Here is a 23,639-nt window from a genome sequence, read left to right as displayed (position 1 = left end):
GGTATAAAGCTTCAATGATGAATCATTGATAAGGCTTGGATTGAGTATGCGGTGAACTTTGCAACCTGCATGATGATCATGTAGTTGGTATGGGGCTTGGGGAGAAATAAACGTTTGTTGGTTTCTGTGGGTATAATAGGCCCCTAGATTTTCATGGTATGGCCTTTGTTGATGCCAGGTTTCTGATTGTTCTTGCCACATGATAACGATGCGCTGTCTGTGGAGGATTTGGCCAAAGATGACAGAACTAATCAAGTAAGCGAGATAATTGAACTGATTTTATTTAGAACTCTGGTATCCCATCCTGCTTCCAAGGAGCCCAAAGTGGTGTTTTATCCTCTTAACAACCCTGTGAGGTAGGCTAGGTTAATATAGTGGGACTTGTTCATGTTATGATAGAGTGAGAGATTGTGGCTGAGTAGAGTGGAGATTTTACTCCAGGTTCCCCACATCTAAGTCCATTATGGTATCTGGTGAGTACCATTGGCTACTGATGAAAGAACATGTTTGGAGAAGATCTTAATTTATTTTAATTTCTTTTTAGTCATCTAGGGCTGTGAGACCTGCCCCTTGCCAGGCCAGGGGGCTAGTAGTAAAGCTTGAACACTTGAAGCTGCCTTATATACTGAATCAGACCCTTGGTCCATCAAAGTCAGTACTGTCTACTCAGTCTGGCAGTGGCTCTCCAGGGTCTCAGGCAGCAGAGGTCTTTCACATCACCTACTTTAACTGGAGATGCCGGGGATTGAACCTGGGACCTTCTGCATGCCAAGTAGATGCTCATCCACTCAGCCACAGCCTCTCCCCAAACTGAGATCACATGAACACAGGAAGCTGCCTTCTACTGAATCAGACCCTTGGTCCATCAAAGTCAGTATTGTCTACCCAGACCAGCAGCAGTTCTCCAGGGTCTCAGGCAGAGTTCTTTCACATCACCTACTTGCCTAGTCCCTTTAACTGGAGATGCTGGGGGTTGAACCTGGGACCTTCTGCATGCCAAGCAGAGACTCTACCACTGAGCCACAGCCCCTCCCACAGCTTTTGAGGGAGTAAGCCCTTCTTTAATGGATGTAACTGGAAGAGGTAGGATCCAACAGGCTCACAGGAGGCAGACTCTGATGCCACTGGCTCATGAACACACATGAAGCTACCATTACTGACTTGGACCACTGGCCGGTCAAGGCCAGTATTATGTACTCAGAGTGGCAGAGGCTCTCCAGGATCGCAGGCAGAGGTCTTTCACATCACCTCCTACCTGATCTTTTTAACTGAAGATGCCAGGGATTGAACCTGAGATCTTCTGCTTGCCAAGCAGCAGCTATACTGCTGAGCCACAGCCCCTGAAGGCAGAAGTGGTTTCCAGGAGATACTCTTGTTGCAGTGAGGATGCCTGATCAACTTCCTGAGAAAGAAAGGGAAACCAGATAGTTACTAATGAGTAGGAAAGTAGAAAGGCTTGGGAGTCAATTATAAGAGGCTGAGGATTTGGGATGCTGAGGAAAAATCTCATACAGCTGGGTCCTCAGACATATCCGTTTCACTTGCATGGGGATCAGTTATTGTTTATTCTGTTGCTGCTCTCAGTCTGGACTGTTTTGGATTCTTCTCGGCTTTTCACTTGTTCAGTTTTTCTCCTGTTATGAAAAAGTGGTGTGTGTGTGTTTTTTAAAGGCTGCTGCCAAATTTGAATGTTTTTTTGTTGTTGTTCATTGCGTTCTAATTTGATTTTTTTAAATGTTGCTCTTTAGACTATTTATCAGCTGTCAGTATTTTCATTTTTTAAAAATGTTCTACTTTATTATTGCTCACTGTCACAGTTTCAGAAAGCACACTGAGTAGAGGTTGAAGGGTTAAATCCCTTTGCACGGTGGGTTAAATCCCAAAGCAAAGTGAGGCCACAGGGGCCTGCTATTTGCATTCTGTGGGCCAAAAGAGAAATGTGATCTTTATAGGCCTCACTACTTAATCCAACTAATCCAGGAAGGTTTTTTTTTTGCACACCTTACTTGCTACCCCCATAATATCTTACCTTAGCCAGAGTTTAGTAGGTGAATCTTAAGCAGCCAAGACTGTTTCAGTTCCAAAACCAGGCCTCAAGCTAGATTGAAATGGGTCCAGAAAGCTCCATCTGCCATCCTCAAGTTTAAGACCATGAGGACCAAACTAGACATGATAGCATCCATGGGTCCAGCCCGTGGATGCTGCCACCATTTTAAAGGGATTTAAAAATGCCCTCAGGTGTGGTGGCCTAAGGCACTCCTGTCCCTTTTCAAGTGCTGAAATGGCCACACACACCTATGTGGCTGTTCCGGCGCTTGAAGATGCATGGGTGGGGGCAGATGAGTATCGGGCCCTCACAGCGTTTTTTAAATCCCTTTAAAATGGTGACAGTCCACAGGTTGGACCCATAGGTGCTGTTGCATCGAGTCTGACCCTCAGAAATCTTCAAACCAGATGAAAGCCGAGAGAGTCTTCCCCCGCCCTCTTGTTATCAACCAGATCCAGGCATCTACACATTTACTCATCGTCATCGAAGAGCCAACATGGTGTAATGGTTAAGAGCGGTGGACTCTAATCTGGAGAACTGGGTTTGATTCCCCGCTCCTCCACATGAAGCCTGCTCTGTGACCTTGGGGTAGTCACAGTTCTCTCAGAACTCTCTCATCCCTTCCTACCTCACAAGGTGTCTGTTGTGCGGAGAGGAAAGGCTTGTGATTGTAAGCCACTTTGAGACTCCTTAAGGTAGAGAAAAGTGGGTATAAAAACCAACTCCTCCTCCTTCACCTTCACCACTTTCACCTTGATCCAGGCTGGCTTCCTTTGTGACTTCACCTTCACGTGCCCCAACTCTGTCAACAACAATGAAATGCTTTTGTTTTTCCAGGATGGCATAATATGCTTTTTTGGGTTTGTGATTTTCATTGGACACATCAACCCCCTTATACCAGGTTAGACTACTGGTTGGTCTGACTCTATAGTATTTTCTCTGACTGACAGCATTGCAGAGAATTGTTTCCTTCTTGTAGAGCCCTAATTCCTAAATTTCCCAAAGAGACCAACTTGGCATGCCATGCAATATCATTAAAGGGTGCCTGCTGCATCTCTCATGATGTATCACTCTCTCCTTCTCTGCTTCCAGTTAGCTTCTGGGGAGGGACATCTGTTGTAATCACATCCATCAGTAGACAGAATTAGCAGGTCTTGCAGGAGGCTGTCTGTTGTGTCTCTATATAACTCCCTGTTCAGGGCTTGCCTTCTGATTGTGGGGGCTTTGTCAATGCAGCAGCCAGTGAGTGGGGACAGCCCCAGATGCTGTTCATTGAACAAATGTAAAGTATTGGTGGACTCCTGGAGCAGCTGTAACATGTAATTCAGTCTGAAGTGTTCTCCTTAACTAATGACAGAGCAGGGGGTGGCACGTGTGCGCGGGCTTTGTGCGCTGGCAACTGAGTGCTCTCTTTTTCCCCCGCGATCAAAATAATCCCACTGAATGTCAGGAGAATGAACCGGGCTGCGGGGGGGGGGGCATGAATTAGAGCGAATGAGTGCCTTGTAATGAGGCCCTCCATCCATTCTGCAAGACAATTGAGCACCCGCTCACTAGTGCTTTCTCACTCTCTGTCTCAATTGGTGTCTGTTTAAATTTATTTCCCATTAAGGCAAGTAGAAGGAAGACGAGTGGGCGGAGCTGGAGATGGCTCTTCAGAGATGGTGTCACTGCCCCATGGAGAATCACTGGCATTAGCATCCTTCTGCAGCTCAGGTTTCTTATCCTAGAGCAGGGGTGTCAAACATAAGGCCTGCAGGTTGGATCTGGCCCGCGAGCCAGCCTTGGCAGCCACCCCACCTCCCTCGATCTGTGCTGGCAAGGCATAGCCCGGCCCAACCAAGTGACATTTGTGTGAGGCAGGTGAGGCTGAGAGAGCTGTGACTAGCCCAAGGTCACCCAGCTGGCTTCATGTGTAGGAGAGGGGAAGCTAATCCAGTTCACCAGATTAGCCTCCGCCGCTCATGTGGAAGCGGGGGGAATCAAACCCGGTTCTCCGGATCAGTCCACCGCTCCAAACCACCGCTCTTAACCACTACACCACACTGGCTCTATATCCTTCCTTCTCCCAGAAAGAAGGTAGAGCAGGAGTACCCAATCTTTCCGAGCCTGTGGGCACAGTTTGATGGGCACAGCCACAAAATGGCTGCCACAGGAGGTGGAGCCAACTACAAATTAGCTGCCACAGCTTACCTTCAGTCACACAGTGAGGATTCTTGTGCTGTGGTGGCATCTACTACCAAAGCAAAGTTTTTACAAATCTGAACAGCCAATCAGATCTCCACCGGCCAGTCAGAAGTCTTGCTGGGCAAAAGCCTCACCTGCACACACACCCTCCACTTTGTAAAAACACTTGGTAGGAGCCAGAAAGATACTGGTGGGCAAAATCGTGCTCAGGGGCACCATAATAGGAACGCCTGAGGTAGCGTGTGAAGTGGGGTTTGCACAACCTTCCTCCATGTGGACTAGTGTTTTAACTCCATGATACAGCATTTCAGACTAGAAACTGGGACTTCTAAGTCTTCTCTTGGCAACTTAAAATGAGAGCAGTTGTAGGGTACTTGTAGTGGGTTATCAGTATGAGCTGTAATGTGAGCCATTCCCCGTGCAAGCCACGGCTCAACTATGAACTCACTTGGTGGCCTCTGTTAGCCTCAGTCCTTTAGATGCGATATATACTAACCTTTATATAATGGGATATTTCTAAGAATTACTGATACAAGGAACGGGAAGGCCTTCAAGTATTTGGAAACACTATACACAAGTCTTATTATTATTACTGACTATGCCATTTGCATTGACTTGGCTCTAGCCCCCAATCAGTCACGTTTAGCAGTAGGCCCGCGGGACTCGGAATAATTCCTGACGTGCCGTCTGCCTTCTTGAAAGTGTTCTGGCATTTTCACCGAGGGCCAGTTCACATTACGAAGCCCTCCTGTTCCCCATGTGTCTGGTCAAAAGATGCGGGGAGGTCCATGCTCCGAATTCAATTCCCTGGTGTGCACAGGCCCAGCTCAGATTGGGACAGCACTGTGCAGAGCCCCAGAGAGCAGCTGGTTGCCCTGATGTGGGAAACTTGCTGTACCTATCTGTACACGAATGGCTCGAGGGTCATGTCAGGTCAGGAAACAGAGTGGGGAGGGGCTTTAGCTTCTTCTCCCCCTTTGGTGCTCTCCCATTCTGAATTGGGTCCATGTATAGCTGAGAATTAAGTTCCAAGCATGGAACTGCCATTGCACATCTGAATGATATAGGACATGTGGGAGGCGCAAGGACTTTATAATGTGTGAATTGTCTCTCTGAGCTATCCACACAACTTCAAGATCTCTGTCCCGGACAGTGAGAGCCAGTTTAGATCCCATCAGTGTATATATGAAGACAGGATACTTTACCCCAGTGTAAAACATTTTGCACTTTACTTACATGGAATCTGATTCCCTGTTTTGTGTCCTTTGGAGAACTCCTTTTGGAGCTCTTCTCTTTTTGCATTTCTAGCATTCTGGTATCATCCGCAACCTCACTGCTCGTCCCAGATGCCAGATCATTAGAAGGACGTTAAAAAGCATTGGTCCCAGGTCAGATAACTGTAGGACTGCTCTGCTTGCTTCTCCCCATGGTGAAAACTGGGTGTTCTCACCCTCTTCTTCCCATTGAACCGGTTTCTGCTGAGGCCGGTCCTTTTATCGCAAGACTGTGACTCAGAAGCTTTGGTGAGGGACTTTGTCAAAAAACTTGGTAGAAGCCCAAGGATACAATGTCTACCAGATTACACCTACATGTTTGCTGACACTTGCCAAGAATTATAGAAGGTTGGTGAGGGAGAGTTTCCTTTTGCGGAAGCCATGCCAATTCTCCTTCTGCTGTTCTACATGTTTAATAATTGTAGCTGTAATTATGCTTTCCACCAATTTACCCAGGACAGACATTAGTCTAATGGGTCTGTAATTTCCTGGCTTCCCCCTGGATCCTTTTGTAAGAATCGGTGTTTCCATATTTTCTTTTCAAATCTTGCAGTGTGGGGGCTGATTTTAGCAACACATTGCATGTTTGTATTCACTCTATCTGTTTTGACATGTATATCCCATTTTTTCTCCCCAGTGGGGACCCAAATCACCTTACGGCATCTTTCTCCACTTCTCCATTTTATCCTTACAACAACAACCCTGTGAGGTAGGTTAGGCTGACAGAAGGTGACTGGTTCAAGATCACCCAGCAAACTTCCATGGCATGAGTGGGGATTCAGACTTCGATGTCCCAGATCCTAGTCTCCAACACTCTAACCACTATCCCATAGTTAAAACAGTAGGGTAACACCTTATTATTAAGATCAAAATATCTCACAACTCTGAGCAAAGTTTGTAATATTGCTTATTGCTCTGTGATATTTTGGTTTGGCCTTATAAAAAGATATTGCAAAACGGTAGGGTTTTTGTTTTTTTTAGAGAGCCAACGTGGTGTAGTGGTTAAGGTGTTGTACTAGAACCTGGGAAAACCAGGTTCAGATCCCCACTCGTGCCATGGAAGCTTACTGGTTGGCCTTGGGCCAGTCATACACTCTCAGCCCTGACCCTGGCTAGTATTTGTATAGGAGACCTCCAAGAAATACCAGGGTTGTGACGTGGAGACAGGCAATGGCAAACCAGCATGGTGTAGTGGTTAAGACTGGTGGTTAGGAGCAGAGGACTCTAATTTGGAGAACCAGGTTTGATTCCCTACTCCTCCACATGAGCAGTGGACTCTAATCTGGTGACCTTGGGCTAGTCACAGTTCTCTTCGAGCTCTCTCAGCCCCACCTACCTCACAGGGTGTCTGTTGTGGGGAGGGAAAGGGAAGGGGATTGTAAGCCAGTTTGATTCTTCCTTCAGTGGTAGAGGAAGTTGGCATATGAAAACCAACTCTTCTTCTCCAAGCGCCTCTTGCCTTGAAAACCCTACAGGGTCACCATAAGTCAGCTGTGACTTGACTGCAAAAAAGGAGGGAAGCAACCATTAACCAACACTGTCTACTTATTTCTATCAGAAGACCAGCAATGTCACATTTGAGTACTTTTTTATCTGGTGTACCCTATCCAGACGCACTTGTTTGTTGATTTTGAATTTGTCAGCCATAGAATTTCATATCTTCTCTTTGGAACTCAATTCCTTGGATACCGTCCCTGAAAAAAACATGGTTCAGGCATCCAGTATCTTCTGCAGAGAAGACAGTTGCCAAGAGTTAATTTAGCTTCGCTACAATCTCTCTGTCTTCCCTCAGTAATACTTTCACACCTTAGTTGTATCTAGGATCCAATCTGGCTAGTTTTCTGCTTCTGATGTATTTAAAGGCATACTTGATTGTTTACCACCTTTAGCAATATGCTCCTCAAATTCTTTTGTGGTATGCTGCATCGATCACAAGTAACATGGGCATAGTAATTTCTGTAGGACCTGTTAACGTATGTAATGTGTATATCTTATTTGAAGAGACTTTGCGACCTGTCTGAGCGAGCGCTGTCGTGAAGAATTTGGGGCCCTCCGCGGCATTCCGCCATTCACGTCCCCCAGCTCTCCGCCTGTCTCCCTCGCTGACAAATGAGCAGCGTGGCTTTCAGGGCCCCGATAACAAGCTCTGCATATGGCCCATTATTCTCCCGCATTGATTAATTTGGTTAACAGGCTCTTGAATATCCTGTTAAGGGTCATCCAGCTGGAGGCGAGTGTGGCTGCTGCCTCTAAGCACGGAGACTGATATCTAGGCCACCTTCCTCTTTTTTTAATAACAGGCTTGCTATTATAAGCGTGACGGTCCACCCAGGCCAGGTGCCTCGCTGGTATTAGCGAGCCGCATCCCAAGTTCCTGGGGCTCCATATGCTGCTAACCAGCCAGGAAGATGTAATCTCAGTGGTTGGCAAATCCCAGCATTGTGCATTTCCTCTTCTGCACTGGCTTGCTCACCATTTACATGATAATGGGTCAGCTCTTCTTCCCCCTTCTCTGGGCTGCTCTGACATAATGAACTGATGGGTGTCACTGAGCTGGGGGAGCTCCGCTTCTGGCAGCTGGGGCAAAGGCTTGTGTCGCTCCCCGGTTGATGAGGATAAGATGAAATGACAAGCTGAATCCTGTTTTAATTTAATCATATTTAACCTGGCAAATCAGACTCGTCTGGGGCCAGTCAGGGAAAGGCTTTAGCTCCTCAGTCCTGGAAAAGGCTGCTCAGAGAGGGGTGGAAGACAGTCATAGCCATCCCAGCCTTGAGAAAGCAAGTAGCTTGTAGAATCGAAGTGGGTTGTCTCCATAGGCGTTTTTAAAAATTGGAAAGCATATATCACACAGCCGGTTCATACTTTAAATCCATAGCTCACCCTTTAAAGATGCAAAGCCTGCCGGCCCACCATCAAATCATATTAATTTGTTGACTGATTAAAAATATACGCACACACACACATGGGTCCCCTGCCACCCTTATACAAGCACATGCTCCTGGCTGCATGTGCTGACCTGGCCAGGTAAGCATGTGCAGGTGGTGTACAGTGGTGGCAATATTCCAGGTGGCCATGGCAATGGCACTCTTGGCTGTACACACTGGCCAGCATGGTGCCGGTAGCTGTGAGCATAGGCCCTAGAAGGGCTTGAAAATGAGTGGGGAAAGGATGCACAGGTGTGGGGCATGCTGTTGAGTGGGCAGGAAGGGAGGGGTGAGTGGGGGTGTGGTGGTAGGCAGAGGAGGGGAGGGGGGCACTGGGTGTTGCAAACCAGTACTGTGAGTAGCATAGTGAACCTGGCTGGCCTAGCCTGCCTGCAACCCTGACTTGACCTTTGTGATGGGGCTGCCACTTCTTGGTGGTCATGTTCCATAACCTTTGAAATAGGCAGATCCTAGTGGGATGAATACCTGACGTGTCACTTTGCCTTGTCATCCACTTGATGGTGTGGAACCCAAAGAGGCAAAAGCAACCATTGGATTGGAGCTCTCCCATAAGAAGTGGCGCATAAGCACAGGTGATTTTAGTACTGAGCATCTCATGTGACCAGCGACGGGGAACTGGTACCAGCTGTTGTGAAAGAGATGAAAGAAGAGGCAGGTTTTCAGAAGGCTCATCGGTCCTGCTATAAAATAAGTGCAGGGCTTCATGGCTGGTACTGTATGTAGGATTGCCACCTTTGCTGTGCATCTAACATCTGCGTACTAGACAGAAATTCATTGGAATGGCTAGATTCAAGTCCAGTAGCACCAGTAGACCAGCAAGATTTTCGTCAGGGAGCTTTGACTCTCGAAAAAATCTTATTGGTCTCCAAGGTGCTACTGGGCTCAAATCTAGCTGTTCTACTGCAGACCGACGCAGCTACCCTTGGAAACAGAAATTCATTAGAAATTCATTCACGGGGCTATTTCGCCATCCACCAAAGCAGCCCTTTCCCCCCTCTTCCAGCTCTCCCTGCCACGGTCGCTCTCTCCCACGCAGAGTTCTGCAGCTTGTGTGCTGAAAACCATTTGTTTTAAAGCTTGGGGGAGAAAGAGGGGGAGGAGGAGGATTATATTTTGTACCTGCGCTTATCTCCAAATTAAAACTTGGAGGCTTGCGCGTAGAGAGCGGGGCTTGCTTCTCTGCCAGGAGGATAGAGACAGCCTCCCTTCCAACGCCCACGGTGTGGAGCGGAGCAGCAGAAAAATCTTTTAGCATGTTCAGTGAGCGACGGGGGAGCCGAACCGCTTCGGCTCAGTCGTCCGGCTGCAGTGAATCAGCCTCCAGAACGGCTCCTCTTTTTCATCCTCCCAAGACTTAGTTCCTTTTTGGGGATTGTGTGCTAATTTCTGCCCACCTGCAAGCGCTCCCCGAGATTTAAATGCACATCGGGAAGGTAGATTGCTTCTCGGCTCCCACACCAGCTAAGAGCCAAGCGACACTGACGTAGTGTGTGCCCCTCCCCAAGGAAAGGAAAAGATGCTACAGCTCTGGCCGCCTCTGAACTATAATGATGGTAATAACACATCACACTTGCATAGAATGCCGCCCGTCTTGGAGAATGCAGCACAGACAGTAGCTGTAATTAAGTGCAGCCGCATCCATGTGGGGCAGGTTAAAGAGCACTGAAGATTACAGGGATCGGGAACAGCAAGGGGGTGATTTTGGAATAAAGGTTAAAAGAGCTGCATGCACTCCCGGCTTGGCTGAGGATGACGACTGGAGGACTTTAAAAGAAGTTGGGGGAGTGATAGCCAGACTGTTATTAACTGTGATTGGCTGCTGAGAAAACACATCTCTGCAGTTCAAGGAGCTCCGCTGCTCTAGATTAGTTTCTGGGCAGAATACAAAGTGTACCCTACCTCCACTTACAGTGCTTGATCCATTTGGAATCAGGGTACATTCAGGAACATCCCCTCCTGCAGCTACCCTATGCTCAGAGCGCCCCTGGCCCAGGGCTTATTTTAGTGTGTAACCAAACACAAAATGTGCAGCTCCTGGGGGTGGGGAACGATGTGCATTTCCAAAAGAAGTCTTTGCAGAAGAAGCCAATGGCAAACCACCTCACTTGCCTTGAAACCCCAATGGGGTTGCCATAAGTCAGCTGCGAGGTGATGGCACTTTACACACACAGAAAGATGTGTTTTGGTCTGGTGCGAAAAAGAAAATAAAGTTGGCACCTGGTGAGTCTCGAGGCTCTTCTAGAACCCCAGACCTTGGCCACCGTTTCTTCTGCTCGATCAAACATGTTCCCTGCAGACTTCACTGCTTACTCCCCACAAAGCATTCACCAATATTTCGAAGATGAAGAGATAGGTAGTTCTGGATCGCTGGCGGGGGGCAGCTTTCTGGACAAGTCGTGAAGTTGTCAATATTAGGACCAGGGTGAAGATGCCTGAAAATATCCAACATGATATTATTAACAGGGTTTTTATTGGGACAAGGTGTTACAAAACATGTGTGTTTGTTTTATTTCTCTTGTTCTTGGGATTTAAAAAAAATGTATCCTTCCAAATAAAAGTTTTACTGGAATTTATGATAACGCTTTTGCGAAGCCTAAAAACAACACTCTTATGTACAATTGCTGTATGCAGCATGAGAATAGGTATGCAGGATGACTAGTATCCATTTAAACTAATAGCCATGAATACCCCTTTCCTCCATGAATATGTCCACTCCCCTCTTAAAGCCTTCCAAGTTGGCAGCCATCACCACATCCTGGGGCAGGGAGTTCCACAATTTAACTATGTGAAAAAATACTTCCTTTTATCTGTTTTGAATCTGTCACCCTCTAGCTTCAACAGATGACGTCGTGTTCTAAGATTATGGGAGAGGGAGAAAAACTTCTCCCTGTCTACTCTCTCCAAACCATGCATAATTGTATAGACCTCTATCATGTCTCCCCTTAGCCGCCTTCTTTCCAAGCTAAACAGCCCTAAGTGTCTTAACCACTCCCCATAGGACAGTTGCTCTAGTCCCCTAATCATTTTGGTTTCTCTTTTCTGCACCTTCTCAAGCTCTGTAATATCCTTTTTTAGATGTGGTGGCCAGAACTGTACACAGTATTCCAAGTGTGGTCTCACCATAGATTTGTACAAGGGCAGTATGATATCAGCAGTTGTATTCTCAATTTCTCTATTTCTGCATAGATTTGGTTCCCTTCTTTGCTTTCCTCACAGCTTCTCATTCCATCTCCCCCCCAGATTCATTGCTTCCCGACACTGTGAGGTTTCTGCTATGACCACAGCACCGGCCTTCTCTCCCAACAGCCAGGATGTCCTCCTAGAAGGCACGTCCAAGCCTGTCTCTCTTCTGTGCCTGCCCTCCATCCAGGAGCATCATGGGAAGCGTCAGTAGCCTCATCTCCGGCCACAGTTTCCACAGCAAGCACTGCCGGGCCTCGCACTACAAGCTGCGCAAGTCGTCCCACCTGAAGAAGCTGAACAGGTACTCGGACGGCTTGCTGAAATTCGGCTTCTCTCAGGAAACCGGCCACAACAAGTCCAGCTCTAAGGCGAACAAGAATGAGGACTTCTTTTATATCAAGGTCAACCAGAAGGCTCATCGGTCAGACTACACCCCGCTCTCCAGTGGGGAGCTGGGGAGCCAGGCAACGAGGAGCAGCGTGGATTTTGGCACCCCGACACAACACAAACTGAAGCCAGGCGTCAACCAGCTGGAAATAGTGAGTGGCGCTGTGTGAAATCTGGTCAGAGTGCAGCTACGCCTTCACATGTGAACACATGACGCTGCCTTATACTGAATCCGACCCTTGGTCCATCAAAGTCAGTATTGTCTGCTCAGACCAGCAGCGGCTCTCCAGGGTCCCAGGCAGAGGTCTTTCACATCACCTACCTGCCTAGTCCCTTTAACTGGAGATGCTGTGGACTGAACCTGGGACCTTTTGCATACCAAGCAGAGGCTCTACCACTGAGCCACAGCCCCTCCCCAACAGTTGGTGGCTCTCCAGTATATAGCCCCTTCCTTTGGGCTACATACTGAAAAGCCATCAACTGCTACATTGACGGGGGGGGGGGGTTGCACATTAAGTGTGGTGATGAAAAGTGCCATCAAGTTGCAGCCCACTTATGGCAACCCTGTAGGGTTTTTAAGGCATGAGATAATTGCACGGCTAATTAATTCCTTTTGGGGATCCATTAGCTGCATCAGAGAAATAACAAAACAGACTACATGGTTTTCCAAATTGTACTGGAGGGGTGAGTCGTAAATGGCACATCTTAAGAACCAGTATGGTGTAGTGGTTTGGAGCGATGGACTCTAATCTGGAGAACCGGGTTCGATTCTCCACTCCTACACATGAGCGGCGGAGGCTAATCTGGTGAACTGGGTTTGTTTCCCCACTCCTACACACAAAGCCAGCTGGGTGGCCTTGGGCTAGTCACAGCTCTCTCAGCCCCACCTACCTCACAGGGTGTCTGTTGTGGGGAGGGGAAGGGAAGGTGATTGTAAGCCAGTTTGATTCTTCCTTAAGTGGTAGAGAAAGTCAGCATGTAAAAATCAATTCTTCAACTGTAAACTTGAACAATAAGTTAACTGGTGGGTGAGGGCAAATTATTATTTTGAGGATATTTTAGTTGTGGTGTGCTACTGTCCTGAGCAGCATATAAGAGAATAGTAAGGATACCCTTTCGTGCTAACAGTTAGCAGGAGCTTTTAAGTTAATAAACACAGGTTAAGTAAAATAAAGACCATGTGAAACATTGCAGGCAAACTGTAGTTATAAGATCCGGATTACAGTTCCCCGACACCTGTTGCCATTAAAAGCACAGGCAAACAAGATGGACTGCCATGTAGAAAACACTAATGATGGAAGCAGGGAAATTTGTTTTGTGAGAGAATTCCACAGCCAGGACACCACCACAGAAAAGACCCTGCAAAGGCTAGATGGGACTTACATGAAGATCTTAACTGACAAGAAGGTTCATATGAGAGCAGATAGTCCTTTAGTTGCTTTGGTCCCAAACAGTTTATTTGCTTCACTTACATCCTGAGTTTTTTCCCCAGTGGGGACACAGAGCGGCTTACATCGTTCTTCTCCATTTTAGCCTCACAACAACCTTGTGAGGTTGGTTAGGCTGACCATGCGTGACTGTCCCCAGGTCACCCAGCACGTTTACCACGGCAGAGTGGAGATTTGAACTTGGGTTTCCCCAATCCTAGCGCACTACTTTAACCAGTCAACCACACTGGCTACTCTGGCGCTTGTATAGGTAAACTTTCAGTTGTTCCCAGAAGCCAGTTAAGATCTTTAAATTCTGGAACAACGTATCCCTCAGGATAGGGCCCAGTTAACTACCTTGCCTGTGGTATTCGGATCAAGTTCCAGTCCCCCTAAGCTCTACATTTGTTGAAAGGAAACGATATTGCTGTTGTGAGAATGCACACTTCCCAATGCCTTCTACTTCGCTTAATGCCTTCAGTGTAATGATTCCTATTTGTTTTGCCCTTTGTGCCCTGCCTGTGATTCCATGAGGAAAAATGAGTCATAGCCAGCAGTACCAATCAGCAAAGTCTTTGGGACCAATTACGTGGGAGAGAGTCATGATCGGATTGCCAAATGTTTTCTTTTAATGTTAAAAAACAGTGGGGGGAGAGGATTTGGATCACGATTATGGCATTGGAGGAAGGGAGGATACCCCCCCTCTCCCCCTACCCTTTCTTCCGTCAAAATTGCTCCTCAGAGTGCAAACTAGTTGCAGTGAGAAAAGGGGGATAGTATAGGTATCTTTTGAACACAGATGCTTTTTTGCATTAAAGGGTCAGTTGTGGCCCTCCACTTAACGTGCAGTTTGGCCATCAGGTAAACCCCATTAAAGGTGGCTGCATTCCCCTTTGCCTTCACTGGCGCATATAGGGGGGCTTACCTGCATGTATGAGTTTGTTGGCCAGCAGGAACCCCTACCTGCAAATTGCAGGTTTACCTTCTGTCCTCTGTGTGAGCCCTGTACCTGTGACACGTCCACAAACAAGACAGCACTTGGGCAGGGGGAGTGAGCACGCTGGCCCTGCCCCTCCATGTACAAACATACAAGCTCTGTCCACATCAGCTTTATTTCCATGATCAGGAATGTTCATTCCCACTCAGCCTTGATCATGGATATGGAGCCAACGGATTGGACCCAGTAATCTGTCAGGGGAAATCACTTATGGTAGCAGGCTATTACCCAGAAAGGACCTGTCCTTGCTCTTCTGACTCTATTGATTCATTAGCTCATGCCCTCTTGGAATGCCGCTTTTATGAGGAACATAGAACACATATCTCTCCCCTTTTAATATATAAATCTAATGCCTAATGTGTCTGACATAATGCCTTTTTTTATTAAGTGACAGGGATCCCAAGGCTACATTGTCAGTGGCAAGATTTATTTCAGTCCTTATATCCCTCAAACATTAGATTTAAAATTACACTGCTCAAGAGCAATGGATCAAGGAGCTTTTAAGGGATAAAGGAAAGGTAGTAGGATATGGTAGCATATCCCTTGGTCCTTTCCAACCACAGGAAAGTTTTTTCCTGCGGTCATAGGATCTGTGTGATGTAACAGCCACGTGGGTGTCAGGAGAGTCCTGTCCACACAAAGGAGTTGCTGCACTGGTGTGATGGTTTTCAATTAGTGCTACAGGCACTGAGAGCAATCCTGTTCCTTCTGGTGAGTATAACTTGATAATACGATCACACTTCAATAATTCTGCAACCGGCTGAGCACAACTGCATCAATTTCTTGGAATGGGTGCAGGTAACTAGTGTGATTGACAGCCAAGGGAGGAGGAGGGTTACAGTGGCAGCCAAAAAGGCAGAGATTACAGGTAGCCACACAGGTCCAGAGAAAAATCCCCAAAAGCCATGACATGTCTTTTAGTAAAACCAGCCAGTATGATACAAAACCATATGCAAGTTTTCAAGTTCTCTCTCCAGAAATCTTCATCAGACTGAATGATTTGTTGTTGTTGTTTTTAAGGTCTGAAGATGCCATCCTTAAGGACCTTGTCTGCATCTGTGTAGGCCTTCCAGACTAGAACAGATTAGTTGATGCTGGTACCAAACTAATCTTTAGCTTTCTGAGAAGGAAAATGGCAGCCTGCAGCTGGGAATGTAAAAACCAGACAGAGGGAGATTGCTGACTCCTGCCTTTTCTGGTTGACCTAATCAGTCAATCATAATGGGTATGATCCAAACTCAGCACTCAATTCCCTAGTCGAATGGTTCAGCAACCCACTTCCCTGCCCGCCCGCCTTGCTCATGTGATGGGGAGGCAGCAACGCTGCTCCTTCTCTGCCCCCGCCCACCCACCTGCAGAGGTGAGGCAGTGGTGGTGGGGCTGGCATTGGCAGTTTTGGGTGACCAGCAGCAGCTCCTGTGCCTCCTCCCCTGCCCACCTGTCTGCCTACCTACCTGTAGAGGAGGGGCAGCAAGGCTCGAGTGAGCACTAGGGCCCTCCAGTGGCTCCGTTTGGCTGGCTCCTCTCCCCCCCTTTCTGTTTATAGTAGCTTTACATGCACAATGTTCCTCTGTTTGGGGGGAATTTACCTTCTCCATTGGGGGGGGGACTCACATTTATTTGCAACACTGGCAGCTTCTCCAGGTCTACAGAGAAACACCTTCTATCTGAACCTGACCCCATTCTTTGGATCTATCGATCTGTATGCGGGGCCAGGTTCAGAATTAGATACAGGATAGCAGCGTTGAACCAAAATGCTTTATTCCATTGGCTATTTCCACAAATTATCCAGAGGCAACCCCAAATTTGCCGTTGAGTCTCCCAAAGCCTCCTGTCCCGGTTCACCCTCTTCCACGTCCTCCCTCCGGGTCTCATGACCCACTTTTGAGTCCGGATGCACAAGGCTGAGAACCTTTGCCCTAGTGTGAGTCATGTTTCTGCTTTCCTGGGGGGAAGGTGCATGTGCGAATTGGTCCCTGTACACACATCTGAAAAGGAAATTCAGGCAAGCTTAGCAGCCCTTGACATACAGTCCTTTCCACATTACAATTAAGCTCTGCTTCTGTTCGGTTCTGTAACAGGCAATGTGAGTCGCAGAGAGCTTTGCCTGGTATTATGAACAGCGAGGTGGGGAGGGGCTGCAGTTGTATAAATTAGAACAAACTGATAACAGCCACTAAGTCTCGTGCACACACCCCTGCAAATAATCCAGTTTGTTGTCTTGCTGTGCTTAATTACTTTTGAAAACGAGAGAGATCAGGGCCTGAGCCTGCCTGATCGTTGCACCTTCAGTCCGGAGATGCCCGATCTGAACCCCCCACCCCACCCCACCCCCAGTGCTTGTTCAGTGAAGAGGTCAAGACAACCCCTGCGTTGGTTCAGCAGCATCTTCTTTTGTGACTCCCAGAGGTGAGCCCTAATACTGGTAGCAGCTTCTGCCTGATCAACCCTGGCTCATTTCAGATCTTGGCAATGTGTTTTAGTGGCCTCGGGAGGCAGCATTAGGGGAAGCCACTCGGAGGCTGGATTAACCATTAAGCTAAGTACTCTCTGTGGAGAGTGGAGCCGAGGTCTTTAATGCCGAAGTGTACTGAATAGGTTGGGAGGGAGCCTGCCTGCCTGCCTGTGTAGGAGGCATTTGCTGCAGCAACAGAGCCACTGTTCAGTGCTAGAGCATCTGCTTGGCATGTAGAAGGTCCCAGGTTCAGTCCCCACCATCTCCAGTTAAAAGGATCTAAAAAGACCTTCACTTCACCTGAGATCCTGGAGAGCTGCTGCCAGGCTGAGTAGATGATACTGCCTTTGATGGACCAAAGGCAGTATCGTCGTACTGATGCCAGTATAAGGCAGCTTCATGGGTTCAGCCTCCACAAGGGGGTTTTCTACCAAAGTAGACTTGAGAAACCGCAGAGCGGAGCCAAGGAAAACTTGGAAGGTGACATGAGAGTCTTGTGCAGAAATCCCCCCCACCCCAAATTCCTGCTGGAATTCTGGGGGTGGGGGGTGTTGGAATGCAGAGGAAGAATTGTGTGTGGAAGCCGCCTGTGTGTGTGAAAGCATTAGCAAAGAGGTATGCGGTTCTCAGTAGGTAGAAAGGACTGAGTAACCAATGCTCCAGCACCAACTGACGGGGTTTCTCCCTCTCTCTAGGCCACAGACAAGAGTTCTGCAAGGCCCACGGCCTTCAAGCCTGTGCTTCCTCGCTCAAACACTGTACTCCATTCTTCTCCGGACCATGGCAGCCACGCCCCCCAGCAGCCCCAGTCCCAGGACAAAGCCAAGGACCTGGAGGTTAAGCCGGCACCGTGTTCGGGAGGACTGTCGGATTCGGGGAGGAATTCCATGTCTAGCCTCCCCACCCACAGCACCGCCAGCAGCTACCAGCTGGACCCTGTCGTCACCCCCGTAGGTCCCATCAACCGGTTCGGAGGCTCTGCCCACAACATCACCCAGAGCGCGATCCTGCAGGACAGCAACATGATGAGCCTGAAGGCCCTGTCCTTCTCCGACGGGGGCACCAAGATCCTCAACCCCGGCAAAGGGTCTTCTGCTCACCACCACGCCGGGGAGAAGAACTCCTGCGTCCGCTCGCCCATCTCCACGGACGAGTCAGCCATCCAGGAGCTGGAGCAGAAGCTGCTGGAGAGGGAAGGGGAGCTGCACGACCTCCAGTGCAGCTTCGAAGAGAAGGAGATCACCTCCTGCCAGAACTTCGAGGAAACTCAGAGGCGTTGCAGGGAGGAGATGGAAGGGCTGAAACAGAAATGCAACAACAAGCTCAAGCAGGCTTCACAGAAGTCGCAGAGGGCGCAGCAGCTGCTGCAGCTCCAGGTGTTCCAGCTGCAGCAGGAGAAGAAGCAGCTCCGCGAGGAACTGGCAAACCTGATGAAGGAGCAGGACCTGCTGGAGACCAAGCTGAGGTCTTACGAGAAGGAGAAGACCAACTTTGCTCCGGCATTGGAGGAAACACAATGGGAGGTAAGTGTGGCTCAAGAGGTCCTAGTGCCCCATAGAATCATAGAGTTGGAAGGGACCACCAGGGTCATCTAGTCCAACCCCCTGCACAATGCATGAAATTCACAACTACCTCCCCCCCACACACACACAGTGACCCCTATCCATGCCCAGAAGATGGCCAAGCTGCCCTCCCTCTCATCATCTGCTTAAGGTCATAATATACAAGACCCCTCCTCTTCCATGTGCATACTGTAGCAGGAAACTGGGGTTCGTGGTGGGGAGAGAGACCCAAGACCGTTGTCAAGAAAAACAGTTTTATTCGCAGCTGCAGCTCAGCTACTTTAGCAAGCAAAAATCACTGAGCCCCGATTGTACTGGGGAAGAAACATTTATCCCAAATCCATGCTCTGACGGGGCACGTCAACATTCTGTGCTTATCTGGTTGTTTTACATAGTCTGGAGCCTAAGAGCTCAGCGGTTCCATCCAGTTCCCGTTATCGTTCACCATGACTTTCCATGACTTTTCCCCTACTTCTTTAACACACACATAGCAAGCTTGTATTGAAGCAGACATTTTCCCCCTCCTGTCTCAATACAGACCCAAGTGTGCACTTGGACAGGATCTGTGGCACCCACAAGTCGGCACCTGTACACAGGTTTGCATAAGTTTCATGTAACATGGACCGGCATATTGCATTTGGGGCAGAGTGCCAGTGACGTTTTACTTTGGGCCATTGAGGAGAGACATCGTTTCTTGCCCGCCTGGACTGCAGCAGGCTACCATACCTTGTATTCAGCCCCGCAAGTTACTCAAGGGGAGGGTGGAAAGGGGCAAAGGTATTGGTGTGGATCTCTTTTTCCAGCATAGGAGATTTTAGGTGAAGTTGGTGTCTTGTTCCACTTAGAATCATAGAGTTGGAAGGGACCTCCAGGGTCATCTATTCCAACCCCCTGCTTAATGCAGGAAATTCCAAATTATCTCCCCCCCCAATACCCCCAGTAACCCATACTCCATGCCCAGAAGATGGCCAAGATGCCCTCCCTCTCATGATCTGCCCAAGGTCATAGAATCATCATTGCTTTCATTTAACAAAAAATGTTTGCTATATTTGCATCCAGTCTTATTAAAAAAAAAATTCTGCTTGAGTTTATCCTATGTAAATATCTAAAAACAATGAAATTTTGCAGCAACACCATACAGCATTCCAATCCTGGTTTCCTTTTATGGAGATATTTTTAAATCAAACCTTTTTTTCCCCCTTAGGAGAATGTTTTGAATCGGTTGAGTTCTGGGGCTTGAGTGGAACGATCAGTCATGGAGCCGTGCTTGGAATCACACTGATCTGCTCCCCCAACATTTTAATTAAAGGCAACCATGGGGTGGGCTGCCAATTTGCATGGGTAATGATAGGAGAAGGGGGTGCTTAACCCCTTCCTCCCTTTGCCATCTTTCCACTACAAAATAGTCTTCCAGATCTGCTGTTTCCTGCAGAGGGAGAAAAAAGAATACAAGCACAACACAAGTTAACCATATATTCCCATGCAGAGCTAAGGAGCTTAAGCTTGGAAATGAGATTTAGATAGGAATATGTCAATGGGTAAAAGGTCAAATGCTCCCCCTCCGAATGCAATTAAGCAAATTGGCAGTCTATGGGGAGACCCAGAATGCAATCCTAAACCGAATTACACCCCTCTGAGTTCGTCGCTATGCAGAGGAAGGCAATGGCAAACCGCCTCTGTTAGTCTCTTGCCTTGAAAACCCCTTGCTGGGGTCGCCATAAGTTGAGTGCGACTCAGCGACACTTTATATACATACATAATGTTGATCTTTCACATCATGGCTCCTTTGGAAGGGACCATGGCTTGGGAGGGAGAGCACATGCTTTGCCAACAGAAGGAGCAATCCTAAGTGGGTCTGCTCAGAAGTAAGTCTCATTTTATCCCATGAGGCTTACTCCCAGGAAAATGTTCTTAGGATTCCTGTCAAGATACCCCAGCTTCCAATTCTTGATATCTCCAGTTAAAGGTTCTCAAGCAACAGGCATTGGGGAAGGCCTCTCTCTGGTTGAGTCTCTGGAGAGCTGCCACCAGGCAGAGCAGATAATACTGAGTTTTTCAAACTGTAAGTGGGGACCCAAAAGCGGGCAGGGGTATTTTTTTATTTTACTTCTTTTATAAGCCCTTTCTTACCAACTTTCTTACCAAAGCAGCATACATCATTCTCCTCTCCTCCACTTTATCCTCACAACAACCCTGTGAGGTAGGCTAGACTCAGAGCCCGTAACAGCCCAGTGAGCTTCCATGGCAGAGTGGGGATTCAAACCTGGGACTCCCAGTTCCCAATCAGAAAGTCCACCACACAGGCTCTCCTGCTGTTTCACAAATGTGTCACAAGACCAAGGGGTTGGAACAGGATGGGCTAGGAGAGGAGGCTCTGGGAGGCTCAGTGGCAAATTTGATCCCACAGAAAGAAGAAGAAGGAGGGTTGGTTTTTATGCCCCACTTTTCTCCACCATTTAAGGAGTCTCAAAGCGGCTTACAAACTCTTTCCCTTCCTCTCCCCACAACAAACACCTTGTGAGGTAGGTGGGGCTGAGACAGTTCTGAGAGAACTGTGACTAGCCCAAGGTCACCCAGTGTAGGAATGGGGAAACCAACTGAGTTAACCAGATTAGAGTCTGTCACTCATGTGGAGGAGCTGAGAATCAAACCCAGTTCACCAGATTAGAGTCCACTGCTCTAAACCACTACGCCACACTGGCTCTCATACATACATACAATGACCCTGAAATGCAGCCTATTGCTCAGTGATGCTACATATTTATAAATAATAACAATTAAGAGCCATCAACTCACAATTGACTCACAGTGACCCCTCATGGGGTTTTCACGGCAAGAGATGAGCAGAGGTGGCTGGCCAAAAATACCAAAAATGAAAATAAAATAAAATACAAACCTGCTCACGGTTAACTGAAGTGAGGTTTGTGCGTGTTTATGTTGGGGAAGAAAGAAAGTAAACATGCAAAAACTGCAGTGAGTTTGGAAATGGGTCCTGATTCAAAATATTGGCGAGCCATCATAAAAAAACACACAAGATGGCGGTTTGACCTAGGATAAAGCCACTCCATGTGCTGCATCTGATACAGCCCTCAAATGAAATCTCGGTCTTCCTCTGTGCTACAGGCTGTCCGTGTTAAACACCAAGCCAAGTTGCATTTCAGGTCTTAGTCTGGCTGGTCTCTAGACAACATCCTTAGCTCTTGGAGCGGTGGATTCTGATCTGGAGAACTGGGTTTGATTCCCCACTCCTACCCACGAGCCGTGGAGGCCAATCTGGTGAACCGGGTTTGTTTCCCCGCTTCTCCACATGAAGCCAGCTGAGTGACCTTGGGCTAGGCACAGCTCTCTCAACCCCACCTACCTCACAGGGTGTCTGTTGTGGGGAGGGGAAGGGAAGGTGATTGTAAGTCGGTTTGATTCTCCCTTAAGTGGCAGAGAAAGTCGGCATATAAAAAAACAACTCTTCTTCTTCCTCTTCTGTCCTGTGCCCCCTGCAGGTGTGCCAGAAGTCCGGCGAGATCTCCCTCCTCAAACAGCAGCTGAAGGAATCGCAGTCGGAGCTGAACAGCAAGACCAACGAGGTGCTCAACCTGAAGGCCCAGCTGAAGGACATCCGGGGGAAGATGGAGCTGCTGGAGATGAAGATTCAGGACCTGGAAGACTCTCTGCGGGCCAAGGCCACAGAGCTGGAGGCCTGCGAGAACGAGCTCCAGCTGAAGAAGAATGAGTCGGAGCTCCTGAGGGAGAAGGTGAGCCTGCTGGAGGAGGAGATCGAGGAACTCAGGACAGATCTCACCATCCTCAGGGAGGAGAGGAAATGCGGGGTGGCCTCCGTGGGCCCTGAAGGGGGCATGGCGGAGGACGTGCAAGGTCTGTGGATGGAAGTGGAGAGGTTGAAGGCGGAGCTCCAGGAGGAGCACAGCAACAACGAGCAGATGACAGTGGGCTTCCAGCAGGAACGGCAGACCTGGAAGGAGGAGAAGGAGAAAGTGATCCAGTACCAGAAGCAGCTGCAACAGAGCTACTTGCACATGTACAAGAGGAACCAGAATCTGGAGAAGATGCTGCAGCAGCTGGCTGCAGGAGAGGATGGCAAAGAGCCCCTCGAGCTTGACCTACAGGGTACTGATGTCCCTTACGAGGACATCATCGCCACTGAGATCTGAAGCTTGTTGCATCCTCTGCCCAAGGTGGAGGAGGTGGGTCTCTCTCAACTGCTGGGGGGTAGGGGTTGTGTACAGTCCAGGAAAAACCACCTGCTTGTTGGCTGAGGTCCTTGCTTGGTCAAAGTGGATCTCCAGTCATTGTCATGCCATGGTTTTTTGCTTGTTTCTTGTCAAGCATTCACCTCTCCCTGTTCGGACCCAATGCCTCCGATTGCATCTTGTTGAGAAAGGAGAGGGGTGGGTTTTCACCAGCCGACCGCTCAGACAGAGTAGCGTCAACACAGGGGCTGCCTAGCTACAGAATATGTAAGAATCCCCTGTGCCAGGTAGATCAGGGGACTCCCTCTTACCTGCCAGCCAAGTACAAGATGGCCAAGAGGCTGGGAAAGAACGGGAAAGCAGCCTGTTACTACCCTCTGCGGTGCTGGGGGATGCCGCTGCAGCTCCCTTCCTCCCGCCAAACCACAACACAAGACTGTTCACGCGCCAAGACCCTCCCGATTGTTGTGTGGGAAGACTGTGGAAGGAGTGCAGCCTTTGACCTCTGATTGTGACATACGCACACAGAGCATGGTGAGACCACCTCACAGGTTCTTGAGGTATCTTGCTGATTCTGATTGGCTGAAGATATGCAAGCAGGTTGCTCTCCTTGGATGAGGAGGAGAGGATTCTGGAATATTCTGGAGAACTAATGGGGCTAAAGTGCAGAGGAAGGCACTGGCAAACTGCCTCTGCTTCTCACTTGCCTTGAAAGCCCCTTGCTGGGGTTGCCATAAGCCAGTTGCGACTCGACGGCACTTATATACATACCTAATCGGGTTGTAAGGAAAGAGCTTCCTTGTCTAGGAGAAAATAACCCCGTTTTGCTAACTGCCTCTTTTACCAAGATAGCTCTGCTGTCAGAAAAAAAAATGGGTTAGTGTTCTAGATTTCTAGAAGCCATAATCTGGCAATCGGCCGCTGGATTTCCCCTCTTCTTTCCTGATAATTTAGCAAGACCTCTCAC

The 23,639-nt window shown here is 48.3% G+C and overlaps 1 protein-coding gene across 1 annotated transcript; it reads left to right on the top strand.

The window, feature by feature from the left end:
• The first annotated feature begins 11,698 nt into the window (after positions 1 to 11,698).
• LZTS1 (leucine zipper tumor suppressor 1) lies at positions 11,699 to 22,734 on the top strand. The gene is made up of 3 exons (XM_056860590.1): positions 11,699 to 12,178; positions 17,601 to 18,428; positions 21,965 to 22,734. The coding sequence occupies exons 1-3, from the start codon at positions 11,834 to 11,836 to the stop codon at positions 22,631 to 22,633; spliced, it is 1,842 nt and encodes a 613-aa protein (XP_056716568.1). The 5' UTR covers positions 11,699 to 11,833; the 3' UTR covers positions 22,634 to 22,734.
• The last annotated feature ends 905 nt before the right edge of the window (positions 22,735 to 23,639 follow it).

This window comes from Euleptes europaea, chromosome 14 (genome assembly GCF_029931775.1).
Source record: "Euleptes europaea isolate rEulEur1 chromosome 14, rEulEur1.hap1, whole genome shotgun sequence".
Lineage (NCBI taxonomy): Eukaryota > Metazoa > Chordata > Lepidosauria > Squamata > Sphaerodactylidae > Euleptes > Euleptes europaea.
The sequence above is the reverse complement of the archived record's forward strand: the minus strand, read 5'-3'. Positions and strand labels throughout refer to the sequence as shown.